Source organism: Mytilus galloprovincialis, chromosome 4, assembly GCF_965363235.1.
Source record: "Mytilus galloprovincialis chromosome 4, xbMytGall1.hap1.1, whole genome shotgun sequence".
Classification (NCBI taxonomy): Eukaryota; Metazoa; Mollusca; class Bivalvia; order Mytilida; family Mytilidae; genus Mytilus; species Mytilus galloprovincialis.
This window is the reverse complement of record NC_134841.1, coordinates 31,830,158-31,848,154: the sequence shown is the minus strand read 5'-3', so window position 1 is coordinate 31,848,154 and position 17,997 is coordinate 31,830,158. Positions and strand designations below refer to the sequence as shown.

At 30.8% G+C, this 17,997-nt stretch overlaps 2 protein-coding genes across 11 annotated transcripts in view; one reads left to right on the top strand and one right to left on the bottom strand.

Annotated features, from left to right (window-relative positions):
- LOC143071889 (band 4.1-like protein 4A) overlaps positions 1-8,083 on the bottom strand; it is a 42,763-nt gene extending 34,680 nt beyond the window's left edge. For all 10 annotated transcript variants that reach the window (XM_076246550.1, XM_076246558.1, XM_076246551.1 and 7 more), the window contains exons 1-2: positions 7,706-8,083; positions 1,097-1,201 (exon numbers count right to left, since the gene is read on the bottom strand). In XM_076246550.1, the coding sequence (XP_076102665.1) occupies positions 1,097-1,201; positions 7,706-7,852 (252 nt within the window). In that variant the 5' untranslated portion in view covers positions 7,853-8,083. The remainder of the gene's footprint in view (positions 1-1,096; positions 1,202-7,705) is intronic.
- On the top strand, positions 8,059-15,168 carry LOC143071890 (small ribosomal subunit protein uS19-like). The gene is made up of 6 exons (XM_076246561.1): positions 8,059-8,145; positions 8,602-8,702; positions 9,145-9,277; positions 11,811-11,912; positions 13,759-13,936; positions 15,110-15,168. The coding sequence occupies exons 1-5, from the start codon at positions 8,143-8,145 to the stop codon at positions 13,870-13,872; spliced, it is 453 nt and encodes a 150-aa protein (XP_076102676.1). The 5' UTR covers positions 8,059-8,142; the 3' UTR covers positions 13,873-13,936; positions 15,110-15,168.
- Positions 15,169-17,997: the final 2,829 nt, after the last annotated feature.

Below are 17,997 nucleotides of genomic sequence, written 5' to 3'. Positions count from 1 at the left end.
ACCATACAGACATTACAAACCAACTACTTGTTTATGTTATACATATTTGTTTTTTTTTTTCCATTTTTTTATACATAAATCAGGCCGTTTGTTTTCTCCTTTGAATTGTTTTAAATTATCATTTCAGGGCCTTTTAAAGCTGACTATGTGGTATGGGCTTTGCTCATAGTTGAAGGCTGTACGGTGACCTATAGTTGTTAATTTCTGTGTCTTTTTTGTCTCTTATAGAGAGTTGTCTCATTAACAATCATACCACATCTTCTTTTTTTATATATACATTGATAATAAATTTTGAAAGATAAAACGAGCTATTGGATAAATCACTATTTCATTGATGTGCCTTTTTTGTGTTATATTAAGGACTTTTGGTCCATTTGAGCAATATTTTGGGGCTCAAAGCAACCTAATAGAACTACATGCTACACTTATAGAATTCTGAGCTCTGAAGGTAAGGCTGTTTCAAAACTTGAGAATTAAATTACATCAAATAAAAAAGTTATAACCATTTACATGTAAATGTCATGCTGGTTTTGTTTACCAGACACCTGCACAAAATCATTCTCATTCTGTACCAAGTTAGGAATATGACAGTTGTTATCCATTTTTTTGATGTGTTTGGGCTTTTGATATTGCCATTTGATGAGGGACTTTTTGTTTTGAAGTTTCCTCAGAGTTCAGTATTTTGTGGTTTTACTTTCTCTATAAATTGCTTGTTATTAGGGTTTGTTCAAAGACATTTCAGTTCAATTTCAGTTTTTTAAATGCAACACTTTCAATGATTTTAAATGGTTGTAGAATTTTTTTTTTTAATTTAGACAAGTTCAGTGTAGGCCAAGGCTCTGTGTTGAAGACTGTACTTTGACCTTTAATAGTTTTTCTTTTACTAACTGTGACTTCGATGGAGAGTTGTCTCATTGGCACTCATACCACAACAGGCACAACTCCTTATATCCACTTGCACTGGATTTGAATAGTTGAAGTATATTATTCACTGTAAACACTTTCAGTCTATCATAGATAGGATGTTTGTAGAATCTTTAACTGTATACACTTTCTTAGCTTTTATATCCTTGCAGTAATTTTTTATTGTACTTACTGTTTGGTCTGAGGTATCAAGATAACGCAGTCCAAAATAATCTTTTTCTTCTAGATTCAGATAGGAAAATACTTTGTCAAGGAGAGAAAGTCCCTTGTGACTACTCTGAAATGGTAAAAAGATAACAAGTTAAAAAGGTTATAATCTTAAACATTTTATTCATATGTAAAAACACTTTTATCACTGTCAACGGTTTCTATCTGGTTTCTTTAAGATGCTTATATGACATCAAAGTCTAAAATAATATTTTCAGATTCAGGATGAAAAAGACGAAAGTTAAACGTAGGACCAGTACCATTTGTAAATCCATAATGCAGTTGTTAAATAATTAAAACAGTACAATGTTCAAATATAAATATATTTACATAGCATTTATTATTTTTATTTTAATAATTAAAAAAAAAGTTATGGAAATTTGGAAGGAGAAAAGTTTTTCATATGTGTATGTATTTTTCCATAATTCTACAGAAAATAAATACCGATTTTTATTTTGTTTTATTCTATAGAATCTCAAAAAAGAACATCTTAAATATTTGTATTCATCAACTTTTCCTTTTTAAAGATGCATAAGTACAAAAAAATATGAGTTTTACAGTATCAACCAAATGGTTCTATATGAACCCGTTTGACTCTGTCTGGACTCTTGTTTGTTATAGAACCTTGTTATTGTAATGCATACAACTTATATCTATATAAATCTACATGCAGGAAGAAAGGTATTTTTAAAACAACTTTGTCAAAGGGGCCTTAACATTGCACTGACAATCATCACCAAAAATGTAAAATTAGAAAACTACAAATATGTCAAGACCTTATGTCAGGATTCTCACAAAGATAAAAATCTCATTCACCTTTAATGGTATTTAATTTCATTTTTTATTCTACTATCTTCAACTCCTTTTCTATAAATCAATCAGAGCGATTCAAATATGTACAGGTTTTCTATTAAAATTCACTACACCTTTAAACAAAAATTTTTACAATCAGCTGGTTTCTTTATCAACCATGAATCAAATAAATTTCAATACACTGATATGTGTAACCTTATATTTAGTTATTAACTACAAATACAAAATAACGGACTCGTTCGTTTGGTAATACCATCATTTAATTCTTACTCTATTAAAGAATGACACGACATTCCATTACACAAATGACATTTCAGGTTCTTTTAAAACTCCTGTAATTAAGTTGACAAGAGTTGATAGAAATTGAATACATCTGTTTATTTGTTAAATGTAAAGTGATATCTAAACATTAAATTTATCTAACAAACACAAATCACTGTTAAAAAAATAATTCTCAAAACACAAAAAGTTTCTACCTCAAAATAACTGTAGAAAACAAGAGGTACCTTCAATGGATGGGTAAATGAACAGACAGACAGTGGAGCAGGAGTGATACAATACATGTATGAGGGTGGTAAAGGGTTATTTTTGTGCAACATGTTTTGGCAATTTTATTTCACGTCCAAAAAAGATCAACATGCAAGACGTTTTTAATTGTTCGTTCATCATGAAATGGCAATGTTATTTCGTGTTCTTCCGTGCAGATACCCCCTTTTACACCCCTCCAATATGTATCAATTTTATTTGTATAAAAGGTAGTTCATACAGTATCATATACATGGCTAACTGTCTGTTATTGGTCTAAGACAAAGTTCATGCTTTAGACGTATAAAGTCAATGTCAACTAATAAAGAAAACATGTTCATTCCTTTAAAAGACAACATCATATATAAAAGTACAGGATCATTGAATAAATAACCAAATAAAGACTAAATCACATTACAAATTCATATCTATTGACCAGGAGTGGGCTTAAATACTTAATAACAGTGCAAAATCCAGAATGTTTTAAATCTCTCCTTGTTTGCTCAAAAACACACATTTAAAATATTAAATTATCACACAAATCGTCCTGTTTATTGTTTAAATAAGTAGATCAAGAAGCTTAAGTATCGGGTTACTGCAGTTTGTCAATAAAACATGGCTTTACATAAACATGATAAATTGGCATAATAGTTGTATTCATGTGTTTGTGTTCAATATATCCAGATTTACTCAAGCTATCATTGTATGAGGTCTTGTATTAGTACATACTAATTCTACATGTTTTAGTTAGAATAAGAATGTTTATATAAGCTATGTTTCTTTTGACAAATCAGACAATTTTAGGTTACAGGATTATTTTGTTTTCATGATTATATAAATATTCTACAACCAGACAAAGGGACTGATCCATGGTTGTAAATTTAGGGAATACAATTTTCATGGAGAGATACTTTAATATGAAATGGAGCTGTTAAAATCCCCATTGTACTTTTTTGTCTTTACATGGGGAGTTACTCTAAAAACTGATTAGATCCAATCCTCAACAGGGGCAGGTTCAGCCATTTTCAAAAGGGGGGGTCCCCAACCCAGGATAAAGGAGGGGGTCCAACCCCTGGACCCTCCACTGCCTCAATCTGCAAAAGATGGACAAGGCATGTTAATGTTTTCAATCAAGAAAAATATTTTTTGGCAATTTTCAATCAACTCTTACAATTAAACCATTTATCATACAAATTGTTGCAATGCATATAAGAATTATGCAATGTACATTGATTGAAAGTAATCAATTAGGCCTTATGAGAAAATTTGTAACATATTCAAACGACCTAAATGTTGACACTGTCAATGGTTTTAAGAAATTTAAAGAAGAAAACCCTGCATTAAAGCCAAACCTATATAGAATAAAATTATGTAGATATTTTAAATTTCAATCAATTTTCAAAGAATATTGTTGATCTTTTCAAACATTTCATTATGTTTTGAAATGCAGATAACATCTAAGAACTTGACAGAACAAATTAGGGGATTGAATCTAAATCTTTTACTATCTGATCAAAATAAAAACATAAATAATCTACATAAGAATAGGTAGTCAAATTTACATGTAATAAGAGGAGAAATATGCTAGGTTTAACAAATATGGTGTTAAAGTTACATAATGTAAAATACAATTACACACATTTAAAAGTCTTTCACACTATGGGGTATATTCAAATCTTTTATCATAATGATCTGCGTATATAAATCTTGCGCTATTTTAAAAATACAAATAGATTCAACTTTTAAAGTTAAATACTCAAAAATTCCACTCAAACAAAATTAAATTATTGCATTTATATAATTTGAAAAACATATTTTTTTAAATTAAAGAATTTGCACATAAATGTAAACATACAAATGTAGTATGTTTACACTAGAATGTCTTCAATCTTTATCAAATCAAAGTAAGAAATACAAACATAATTCAATAATTAAATTCTAATAAATCATGTAATACTGTGATTTATAAAAGTGCAAATGTAGACATGAGAGAGATACGGATAATTGCCAACAGCAATCCAACAACAAAAAACTGAATGAAACAGCCATCTGGAGGACACAATCATGTACAAGTGACCATAGACAATTGACAATTTCAAATTCATATGCAACTATGACAAAATCTTAATTACTATATTTATTAATACATCTGAAACAAACATAAATATATAATACACCAGAATTAGGGCACTTAAATCTGTACAATAACAAAATAGAAGTTACCTATATTGTGGTACAGGTTAACTCACTGTTATTATCAGTGTTTTTTGGTTATACATGCATATGTATCAGATTTCTATAGGCACTTCGGCATATATGCTTAAGCTTAAAGGAAAAGTAAATGTTATCATGGTTATATGCTTTGGGAAACATCCAAATTCCTTGGCATCCCAAGATAAAAGTCAATATGTGTAATTATGGTAGAGTAACAGACATCAATAAAAGGAGACCACAAAATATCTTTCAAAACAGATAAAGAAATTTTTTTTTTCAATTTGAGTGTTCTGTCCCAGTGGCACTACATGAACATAAATTTCCCTTGGTAAAACCCCAAACATTATTTATAACAAATAAAATACCTAAGGTTCACACTACTATTTCAAGTACTACTAATGATTCTCAGAAAGTTTCAATTACAAAATGTAGTAATTAAGTCACTAAATTAAGGAAAGGGAGTTCAATTGGAAAACAGGGGTCTAGCCTAATTTATGACATTTTTAAGCTTGGGTCACCCTCTTGATCCCCAGGGAAATGCTCAACATTTATTTGTTCTGTGTAATTTCCATTTCATTACTATGTTATTCCTGCGTTAGGATGTTTATTTAGATAATCTTTATCTCTTCAGAATTTTTTGGACTTTCTCATTTCATATCTTTCAGAAAATTTCACATTAAAACAAAACAAAAGAGAAGCATAAATATTCAGACATGAAAACGTTGTTAGGTATACATGTAACTAGATTTTGATAAATTATAGTTTTATTGTTATATTAAGTACTTCAATTAAATGTTATGCATTAAAAGACAATCACACTTGTTTGTATATATGTCCACACATTTTCATTCATAACTACAGAAGAATTTAAATAGTTAATACATCCCTACCTACAAATTGTATTATAGACAGGTGCTCTAATCAAAATTTAATTCTGTCAGTCATATTGACACAAACAACAGACATAAATTCTCTTTAATCAATATCCACCTTCTTTTAAATTCTTTCCTTATACATACATGTATGTCTATAATATATACTGTTACATGTATTTACATTAAAAATTCAAATTTACAATCCTCAGAAGTATACACTGTGAAATATAGTTTTAATGTGTGAAATTTTGCCTTTATAAATATTTAACATTTTAATATGATCAATAGCATTTAAAGAAAGAATTTTCAATCTTTCCCATATTGATAAGACATGATTTCCTTTAATGCTTGTTTTTACTTTAATCATGTTAATATCAGAAGTTATTTACTTCTGGGTTAGTTTACATTTTACATTTTAAATACATGTGCACTGTAAAGTTAGAATCATAACATATACATGTAACTTTATTGCAAACTGACAATAACAGTTGCATTCCTTCAGAGTTCAAAATGATGTAAAAACACAGATTCACTATAAATGTACTTTTCTATATTTTATTGATGATAAAAAAAATGTTTTTTAACATTGAGGATTACATTCATAACAGATGGTAAAATTAATAACAAATGTAGTACACTATCAGTACATCTTGCCCTGAGCATAAACTTCACCAGACTGTGAAGATATCATTTGTACTTTGTAGATCATCATATAAAATATAGACCCAAAAGCATGATCAAAATAAAACATTGTCACTATTCAAAAGTCACATAATTATTTTAAATGTGTACCAAGTTTATATGTACAAATGTATTACTCTGTACCATGTCAGGAAATCTTCAAACTTTATTAACATGTACATGATGGCAACAATCAAAAATAAACATAGATAATTATTAATACATTTTTACACAAAAAAAAGAGATATACATGCATCAGCATCAGTGTACATGTATATACATGTAACACTTAACACTTTCAACATTTCATTACTTAAAATAATTAACCAGAAAGAGTGTGGTTGATTATAGTAATGTCCACTCAAAATTTCAATCGACCAGTATTTGCCAGTATTTATCAACAGCATGGTCAATACAATATACTAGTATTGACCACTTTTTTGCCAATCTTGAGGAACATTGTACATCTTGCACAAAATAAATGTGCATGTACATTACATTAAGAAGACACTTAATTTTATTTCAAGGGTTAAAACTGTCATGTACTCAACATTAAGTGACAAATTTTCCAGCATTTATCTGTTCACAAAGGAGCACATTTTCGATCATGAAAATCTTCAGGGACCAAATCATGAAATGTATTAGTATAGATCTTGAAGGCTTAAATTTTTAGTAATAGCTTATTTACAATGTTAATATCTCAAAATAGCTTTTATTTGAAACATTATACATTGTAATATACATGTAGGGTTTTCAAGGGGTACAAGTTAAATTGGCACCTGGTCAATTTGACACCTACAGAAAAAGTCAATTTGAGAAGTATTTTAAGTCATTTCAGCATTTGGCTAGCCAATTCGTCATTTAATATTAGATTTAGTTTTTGTCCAATACATTTCTTGCATCGTAAAAATTCTGTAGTGAAATAAAAGTTTCTTTATAATTACAATTTCCATTAGGAACAGATATTATGCCATTGTTTACTTTTTTTTAAATGTTCTTATTTGATTAACTTCTGTTCTCAGTGACCCTGAATTATTAGTTGACACTTAATGAGAAAACATTTAAAATAAAATAATGCCAAAACCGTCAGTAGTTGACTTGCAAAACAAATGTTAATCATGAGTGTTAGAAAAACTACATTTGATGCTGAATTCTGATTTGACTAGGTGAGGAATCAACCGGGTCTCGAGTCAACCAAAGGACTTACAGTAAATTCATTTTCTGGTAAAACATGAAAATTCATTTACATGTATTCTGTGTACCAGTTTTATTGTTGTCCTATATAAACACCCAATCTCTAGTGCTTTTTCCTTTGTAAAAATTGAGAAACAATCTTCATTGTCAATTGACCTCTTTTCTCCCATATGACCCTATATAAACGTCAACTGGGGCAGTTCATTCAAAAATTGGAAATTGGAAACTTGTCTATAGTAGTATACATTTTAGATGTATACATTTATACAAACCTTAAAAGGAAATAATTGATCTGTTTCATCCAAAAATATAACTTTACAGACTGGTCCACTTTTTGATTCACTTGCCCTATTCGAATTTTGCTTGTCGTTTCTAAGGAATCGAGGTAAAAGTTTCGTCAATCGAAAAGAATGGGACATTTTTGATACAAAAAGTTTGTATCACTTTTCGAAAGTAGATGACCATGAATTTGCATGCTTCGTCCTGGTAAATTTAACTGTTCTTGAATTATTATGCATTTCTCTCTGTTACATATTCCATAATTTTTCAATTCTTTTATCTTTCTTGTGGCGAATTTTCACATTTTAATACTGTCCAACTTCACCTGTCAACACATTCGCACCTGTCTTCGGTTACTTCCGGAACCAGCGAGTACACGCTTCTACACTACATCCGTTTCTTTCTTTTTCCGGTTTCACAACACATCAAAATGGTACTTTTACCAACATTTTTACTATCTGTTAAATATCACTGCCATCACACTCAAATTTGTTGATTTTAATACCTTTAAATCATCACAGCAACTTAATTTTGCAATATCTTTTATATTTTTAAAGAAACTTCGCAATAAGTTGAATGTATTCGAATTGATCATGCAACGTTCTTCACTTTTTCATTTGGATTGAGATGGACAGAAACGGGTTTAAGTAACACAAGCTTTATAGAATATTTAATCATTATATACATAGATTCTTTTAAAACAATAATAACACAGTTACATGTATATTTACATAGTAATAGTAAAGCACTTTGAGCAATGCACCATATAAACTGGCATAGGCTAATAGGCATATATATTTTAGTTTAATCGAGTGGTGCCAGAGGTCACAAATAATTATTGTTACCATTAATTTTCACCACCTATATTGACTCATTTTAATATTTACAGGAAGTAGACGAAGTTGCCTTGGCAGAAAAGAAGAAGAGGCGTACCTTCAGAAAGTATGCCTACCGAGGTGTTGACTTGGACCAGCTGCTTGATATGTCAAAGTAAATATATATTGACCAGGTCTAGATCACATGTTTTACCCTTAAAATATTAAAATATACAAAGCAACTCTTTGCAAGAAGTAGGTTCTGAAAAGGCTTTAGTCTGACCCCAATTTCAATGTGTATTAGCCATAAACATTAGGAATAATATCTAAATCAAGGACTACATATAGAATGATGTTGAAAATTTGCATACAAGCATTCTTTTCAAGCTTTCATATTCATAATAGACCATGAAAATATAAATTTCCATTGGTTTACAGGACTGAACTTTGTTTCAATAAATTGAAGTAAGTGCATGTGTGCAGGTCATTATCTGAAACTCGATTTTTTTTCAGAATAACTTATAAATATATTTGAATCATTCAAATCTTTGATAAAATGAAAAAAAAAAGATCCACATTTTTTTTTTATACCAATTACAATTGCTGTTTATTTTCAGTGAGCAGCTGATGGAATTATTCCCCTGCAGAATTCGTAGAAGATTGTCCAAAGGTTTAAAGAGAAAGCCAATGGCACTAATCAAAAGATTAAGACAGGCAAAAAAAGAAGCTGGACCTCTGGAAAAACCAGAAGTATGAAATTATCAATAAAGATATTGAGTTGGTTTCAAATAAAGATTTGAATTCAACTAAAAACTTTAATATCTTATTAGATATGTTTTTAGAAATTTACAGATAAAAAAAGATTCTTTCAACATATAATTAACATGAGAAAGATAAACATAAGCAATTTGAAATAATTGTATGTACCAATGCATATAGAATGATAAGATAGATAAGATATTTTTATTCCAATTAAAGGGCCCATGAAGAGCAAAGTAATTTATTACAATGATTTTTATTGGTGGAAGAAGACTTCAAGTCTTCTGAAGGCCAATGGTGCCGACTTTAAAATTATTGAATTCTCTGTATGCCACATTCGTTTCTGTGTATTACAATTTCATAACAACTTCTGTTCCTGACACCGATTTTTACACAGGATTAAGCATCTGAATCATTTAATTTGTAAATTAGGATTGAAAAACAATCACTATCGTAAATATGAACCCTTTTATTTATGTAAATTATTAGATTTCATCTCATCTACATGAACGTTATTTGTTTACTTGTAACCGGATGTTTTTACTGTAGATATTTGAAGTACGCATGCGTGAATTTGGTATCGGGACAACTCGCCCTGTTTACATGTTCGCCCTTGAAGTTACGAATTTGCAGACAAGAAGATTTTGTTTTTAATAAATAGAAAGGATCTATTTCTTATTAAATTGTTGTCTTTATTCATTGTTTTCCTTTGTCATGTGAATTAGATGCCCTTCTACTTCAAATGGTTTGAATCTATTTATAAAATTATTCAAGACTCAGTTGACAAGAGCAGTACGTTGCTGTTGGGAGAATTTTGATTAAACTCTAAATGCTCATAGAATAAGAAATATAATCTAAACTGAATGTACCTCCTTCTAAATAATTTATTGCAATATTAATATAAATCCCTTTTGACAAGAGAAATCTGACTTTTGTCAGAAATATTTGTTTCACATGTGCAAAGGTAATCACGTGTGGTGGCCATATTGGTTTGTTTACAAATATGTGAAGAAGCCTCTAGAACCATGACCTAAACATAAATAGTCTTCCTAAAACGTAAACTTTATGCAATACAATTTTATCAATCATGATTATTTTCATAAATTTAAATTTGATTATTTAAAGAAATAAAATTATAACAATTACGATTTTAGATTAGAGATTCTACACAGACATGCTTTGATCTATTTATAGTCAAATTAGTTTACTTGTGTGAAAATGTAAATAACGGTCTAAATGGATATTAATTTGTTTACTAAACAAGTAAAGACAAACTATGGATGGAAGATAATAATTCACATAAATATTTCAGGACATTTGATTTATTTTAATAAATATAGGATTTAAAAACTGCAAGTGCACACAAATTTAATCTTCTTCTTCTTTGCTTAAAACTTTACAAACTTCTTTGTTATATTAATCTAAACATTTGTATACTTTTTGGTGATGATTAGAAATTTTATTTTTCAGTTATTTAGTATTTGAGGGTTTTTTTATATGTCGCGCCGTATCTCAAAAACAATTTATGATTATTGCTTAAAACTTTACACACTTCTTTGTTATATTAATCTAAAGATCTGTATACTTTTTGGTTTTGATTCAAAATTTTATTTTAGTGATATTAAGTTTTTTTGAAGAAAAAAAGAGAGGAGAGGGGGGGGGGGGGGGGTCATATGTCCCTCCGTATCTCAAAAACAATAAATGGAACAAAGCAGCCTGGGTTAGTAGGGCTGCTTTTATGGTAATTCGAATTACCTTTTATTCACCTTCTTCCACCTCAGAGCTATCAGCTCTTTGATTATTGTTACAATAATGTCGACATAAATCATAAATATGAATTAAACTATTTCAATTCATAGATGTTAATCTACAGCCAGGTCAGAGCCATATACATAAAAAAAAAAAGGCATAAAAATATATCTATTATTAACAGGCAAATATTCTCAATGTGAACTTGTACCTCTTAAATTGCTTTGCCACAATTTTATTTGCCTATTAGTCGTAAATGTCCATAAAATTCAAATATTTCCAATCTATAACTTACTAGAATATAAAAACATGAAATAAATTAAAAAGTACTTTAAAATTGCCCGTAAGAATAATGATACATGCAAGTAATATTTATGTAGTCTTCATACAACTTGCACAAGTTAAACAAATCTAGACACTCAAGGGATATAACTCTACTTGTACCAGTAATAAACATTACTTGTGGAACCAAAAGGAAATATTTTTTTTGTATAACAAAATGTACTTATTTTATTAAAAAGATTAAAATATGAATTATAAGAGTTCCATATATTAAATTAAATGTTTTTTTAATACGACCGCAAAAATTGAAAATTTTTTGGTCGTATATTGGTATCACATTGGCTGCGTTGTAAAATGCATACAGTAAAATAAAGTATCTAGAACATGTAAAAATACCAAAATAGATATGTTTTACATCACTAAGAATAATAGAATGTTAATTCTGGAAAGAGTGATGCCATTATGACTAACATCTGACTACTTTATTTAACAGGTAGTGAAGACTCATTTACGTAACATGATCATTGTCCCAGAGATGATTGGCAGTATCATTGGTGTATACAATGGTAAAACTTTCAACCAAGTGGAAATCAAGGTATGTAGCAGTCAGCAATTATAGATTTGTTATTAATGAGGCCCTCATGGGGGTGTCCAAGTAATCACATAATCATAAATTATAACAAGATAATCAAATAATCACTCTAAAAACAGACAAGTAATCACACAATCAAAAACCCCATGAGGACACATGTAATGGTTAGATAAATTCAGTGACAAGAAACCAGAGGTTAAGGTCACTTAGTAATAATATGCTATGAAAAATAAACACACTTAAGGACAGATCATGATTGAATATCAATATCTTTTTTTCAATATCCAAGTTTTAGAGTGTGACATCTATACTGTTGAATATTAAATTAACCAAGCAAATGTACTACCAAGACGATAGTATAGACATTTTGTCCCAAATATCTGAAGTATTTGATTTTTATGTCCCTGCTGTAGCCGATGGGGCATTAAGTTTAACCCTTGTCCATTTGTACGTACATCTGTCTGTACATCCCAAAGTTTGTTTCTGTTTGCCAACTTCAGTTTGCCTCAACCAAATGATATGAAACTTATAAACAATGATTATTACCACAAAACACAGATCAAGTTTACATTATGGTGGCGTCACATTAAGAGTTAGAGAGTTATGCCCCCTTTAAAAAGGAAAAAAAAAATGCTGAATTTGTTTGTTCTCTTACTTCAGTTTACCTCAACCAACTGCTATAAAACTTATACACAATGCTTATTATTATTAGGGCCCCGCCAAAGGCGGGTCCCCTATAGTGATCAGTCTGTCCGTCCGTAACACTTTGTGTCCGCTCCATATCTAGAGAACCATTATGATTTCATACTTTATACTTTACATGTTTATTAACCACCACCAGAGGGCGTGTCATGATGTATGTACAACTTCCTAGGTCAAAGGTCAAGGTAAAAAAACTTTGGTTTCAGTTGACAACCCTGTGTCCTGTGGTGAAGATCGTGTCCGCTCTATATCTTGAGAACCGTTATGATTTCAAAGTTTATACTTGACATGTATATGAACCAACACCAGAGGGTGTGTCATAATTTATGAACGACTGCCTAGGGCAAAGTTCAAGGTCAAAAACTTTGGTTTCAGTTGACAACCCCTTGTCCTATGGTAAAGATTGTGTCCGCTCTATATTTTGAGAACCGTTATCATTTCAAAGTTTATACTTGACATGTATATAAACCAACACCAAAGGGTGTGTCATAATTTATGTGCAACTTCCTAGGTCAAAGGTCAAGGTCAAAAACTTTGGTTTCAGTTGACAACCCCATGTCCTATGGTAAAGATCGTGTCCGCTCTATATCTTGAGAACCGTTATCATTTCAAAGTTTATACTTGACATGTTTATAAACCAACACCAAAGGGTGTGTCATAATTTATTTACAACTTCCTAGGTCAAAGGTCAAGGTCAAAAACATTGATTTCAGTTGAAAAACCCATGTCCTATGGTATAGATACAATTTTTTAATGCACATTATTCACAGCGGGGCCCACAGAGATGGCTCCCATCTCAATGATATCTAGTTACCACAAAACACAGATCAAGTTGAATTCTGGGATTGTCACTAAATTTTTCTAGATTTATGCCCCTTTACAAATTGAAAAAATTTCTGTATTTTTCTTTCTGTTAAGACTCTCAACTTAATTTTGCATCAACCAAGTTTTATGAAACTTTTTCACAATACTTTTTTCCACAAAATTCAGATCAAGTACAAATTTGGGTAGGGTCATTTTTACTGTTCTTCAGTTGCGTTCCTTGATGCAATATACAAGAGGGGACATCATCTGTGTCCCATGGACACATTCATTGTTTATTTCTGAATGAATTTTTCTTATCCTAATGTTCAACTTTATTTTTCAGCCTGAGATGATTGGACATTACCTTGGAGAATTCAGTATCACATACAAACCAGTAAAGCACGGTCGACCAGGTATTGGTGCCACTCACTCTTCCAGATTTATTCCTCTGAAGTAGAAACTGGACTTCGTGATGTGAAAATAAAAAAAAATAAAAAAAATATTATATTATTCATATTTAGGCCTAAAAAAAATAATGTTGTGTTTCCGATCACCCCCTTGAAATTTTGAAGGGACGGTAGGTAGGGACTTTTTTTTTTTATAATATTATGAAATAAGCTTAAGTTATATAAAACTCAATTTCCAGTTACCAGACAAAGTTTGGGTATTAATAGAAAGAGATTGATTACCCACTTTAAAAATCTCCCTGAGATAACTTTTAGTTTACCCCTTTTAAAATCCCCCTGAAATAAATTTTAGTTTACCCCCTTTTAAAATACCCCTGAAAAAAAACTAAAGTCCAAACCTAAAAAAAAATTGGGCAGCACTTCCCCTAGGAAATTAGCTTTTTAAACCCAATTCCCCTATTTCAGGACCAAAAGTTTGGGATTGTCAGAGAAAGAAATTGAGAAGATGTGGGGCAGATTCATTTATAGGAACATGAACCAAACATCATCCCAAACCTACAGATAGACAAATATATTATATACACTGTTCCCAGGCAGGACACTTTCTTTTGGCAAAGCAACTGTGGCTTTTCATCAGAATGTCTAAAGCGTTGATTGGCTGACCAGTTTCAGATGGATTAATATCAGGTTCATTTTGAAGAAGGGTCTGGCATGAAAATTTGATAAATTTAATTCCAAAAGATTGCATTGTTCCAACAGTTGTGTTATTGTCATCAATCTCGGTCCAGTCATTTTTGCCGGTGGCCGAGCACAAAATTTGTGTTGTGTATTTTTTTTTCATCGATGTTAGACATTGGATGAATTTCATTGCTAATGTCAAAAAAGGTGTTAGTTTCTGTAAAATTTAGAAATATTTTTTTCTCCGCGAAATGGTCACACTTTCCGCGTTGAACATTGAATAGGACGCGTTGTGTTGCCATGTTCAAACACTGACAAACGAAAATAACTACTGGGCATGCTCCCGCATATATAATTAGCTAAGAAGATTCCACTTTCCAGTACATTCTAAAAATAAGCCTCGAGTTTAAAATTAGCGTTGTTTTCTTTTGGGGCGATAAAAAGATCGAGGGACTTGGAATTTTTTATTTTCTTTCAGAAAAAACGGTCGGTAGGTATACAAATTATTTTTTTTCCCACATCAGCTTTAAAAACTTTTGAGTCGGGGGGGGTCTGAAGGACGGTCGGTCGGGTGACCGGAAACACAACATTTTTTTTTTTAGGCCTTAGCCTACAAATCTTAAGGGATGTGAAATAGGCAATGCATAAAGGTTTTTATGGACATCTTGTTTGAAATTGTCAGATGTTTATTTCAGAATTGGGCCTCGGTATCAGGGTGGTGGTCTAACTAATGTATCACTAGCCTGTCAACACTGAGGTTGTCGGTTAAAATCCTGCACATTACTCTTGAATCTTAATTGACTAGGATTGCCACTGTTGTGGTTCTCTCCAGGCACTCCCACTTCACAGGCCAATATACAGAAGACAAACTAAAAACCGTCTGTCACGAAGTAACACAACAGTGTTTAAACTGGTGTTAAACACCGATCAGTCAAACTATTTCCGAGTCAGTAGTTATTTAGTAAATTTAAAAAGATACCAAAAAACATAAATAAGAGGAAAGTTAATCGACACTGAGTCTATGAAAATACCCCAAAAAAATAGAAATCAGCATAAGGCAGTATATGCTATCCAATAATTCAGTTGGTTATTCTGGAGTGTCTAGTACATTGAAAAGATTTAATTAAAAAAAAATCGTCTATAAAAATTCTGAATGAAACTGGAATGATCTAAGAATTCCATGAAAAGTTGAGTTGGAGAAAAAAAAACTGGCCTTTATTGTTTCTTGAACTCGACTACCAAAGGGGCAATAATGCTAAAATATAAAAGTCAACCAACTAAATTCCTAGCTTTGAACCGTCATACTAGCATGTAGCTGGATTCAACTAGTTATAAGGTTGAGTCTTGATGATTAGATCAGTTCATTAGTAAATTCACATTTTATACGACTGCAAAAAATTTGGCAGTCGTATATTGGTATGACAGTGGCGGCGTCATTGTCGAAAAACACCTTGGTCTTTGCACTATAACTTTAGTTTAATTAAATAGAAATCTATGAAATTTAAACACAAGATTTATGACTAAAAAAGGAAGGTTGGGATTGATTTTGGGAGTTTTGGTCCCAACAGTTTAGGAATTGGGGCCCAAATAAGCGTATTTCTTGGTTTTCACACTATAACTTTAGTATAAGTGAAAACAAATCTGAAATTTAAACACAAGGTTTATGACCATAAAAGGAAGCTTTGGATTGATTTTGAGAGTTTTGGTCCGAACTGTTTAGGAATTAGGAGCCCAAAGGGTCCAAAATTAAACTCTGATTTCATCAAAAATTGAATAATTGAGGTTCTTTGATATGCTGAATCTAACTGTATATATAGATTCTTAATTTTTGGTTCCGTTTTCAAATTGATCTACATTAAGGTCCAAAGGGTCCAAAATTAAACTTAGTTTGATTTTAACAAAAATTGAATTCTTGGGGTTCTTTGATATGTTGAATCTAAACATGTACTTAGTTTTTATACGACCGCAAAATTAAAATAGAAATCTATGAAATTTTGACACGAGGTTTATGACCCCTAAAGGAAGGTTGGGATTGATTTTGGGAGTTTTAGTCCCAACAGTTTAGGAATTAGGGGCAAAAAAAAACAGGTCCCAAATAAGCATTTTTCTTGGTTTTTGCACAAAAATTTTAGTATTAGTTTATAGAGATCTATGAAATTTTAACACAAGGTTTATGACCACAAAAGGAAGGTTTGGATTGATTTTGGGAGTTTTGGTCCCAATGAATTAGACTTTGTTTGATTTCATCAAAAAATGAATTATTTGAGTTCTTTGATATGCCAAATCTTACCGTGTATTCAGATTCTTAATTTTTGGTCCTGTTTTCTAATTGGTCTACATTAAGGTCCTAAGGGTCCAAAATTAAACTTAGCTTGATTTTAACAAAAAAATTCTTGGGGTTCTTTGATATGCTGAATCTAAACATGTACTTAGATTTTTGATTATGGGCTTAGTTTTCAAGTTCAAATCGGGGTCCAACATTATTATATTAAGTATTGTGCAATAGCAAGAATTTTTCAATTGCACAGTATTGCGCAATAGCAAGAAATCTTCAATTGCACAGTATTGTGCAATAGCAAGAAATTTTCAATTGCACAGTTTTTATTGTCGAGCCTGCAACTTTTGTTGCAGAAAGCTCGACATAGGGATAGTGATTCGGCGGCGGCGGCGTTAGTGAACTTCTTACAGTGCTTATCCAGTGACCTTTGGGGTATCACAATAGCAATGGCTAAAACAGTATACCAAATTGCAGTTTGATTTCTTCTCCCACAAACTGATCAACTGGTAAAATCTTTTAGCAGATTGCAAGTGAAATGTTGTTAGTATGAAGTGAGTGCTGTAAAATCAAAAGTAATACATACTTACAGTCCAGATCCAGTTAGATGATATTTTTGTCATTCTTTCACCACGCAATAATGACTTACTATAGTATGAGTCACTGAATAAGAAGGTATAATTTTGACATGGAAACTTCTATCATAAATAGATTTTATAAATAAATAGTTCAAACTATTGTTTTGTAGATGTATATTTTATAGCTTTGTCTTCTAAGACAAAGTTATTGTGTAATTATGATTCGTATAATATTTTCTATACAATTACTGATCTGCTGGCATTAAAGGGAAATAATTTTTATTGAGTTATTGTACACTAAAAAGTTAATCAATGATACCAGGCTTATGATTTTACCTACAAAATAATCATCAATACGTCTTGAATAAAAAAATTGAATTGCCAAATTAGGAGGAAGTTGAAGGGCATTTAGGACACAAATTACAAAGGTTTTGCCAAATACTGCTTATAAGTTATCTTGTGCTCCATTGTCGAGAATCCTTAGTACCAAATTGAACAATGCAAAGTTTTGCAAAACAGCTGTTAATCTATAATTTTACCATATCAATAAAAATGCATGTCAAAATAAAATTACTGACTACTGGACTGGTGATACTTTCTTAATTTACAGGGGAATTTGTATGATTTATAGAACTTTGAACGTG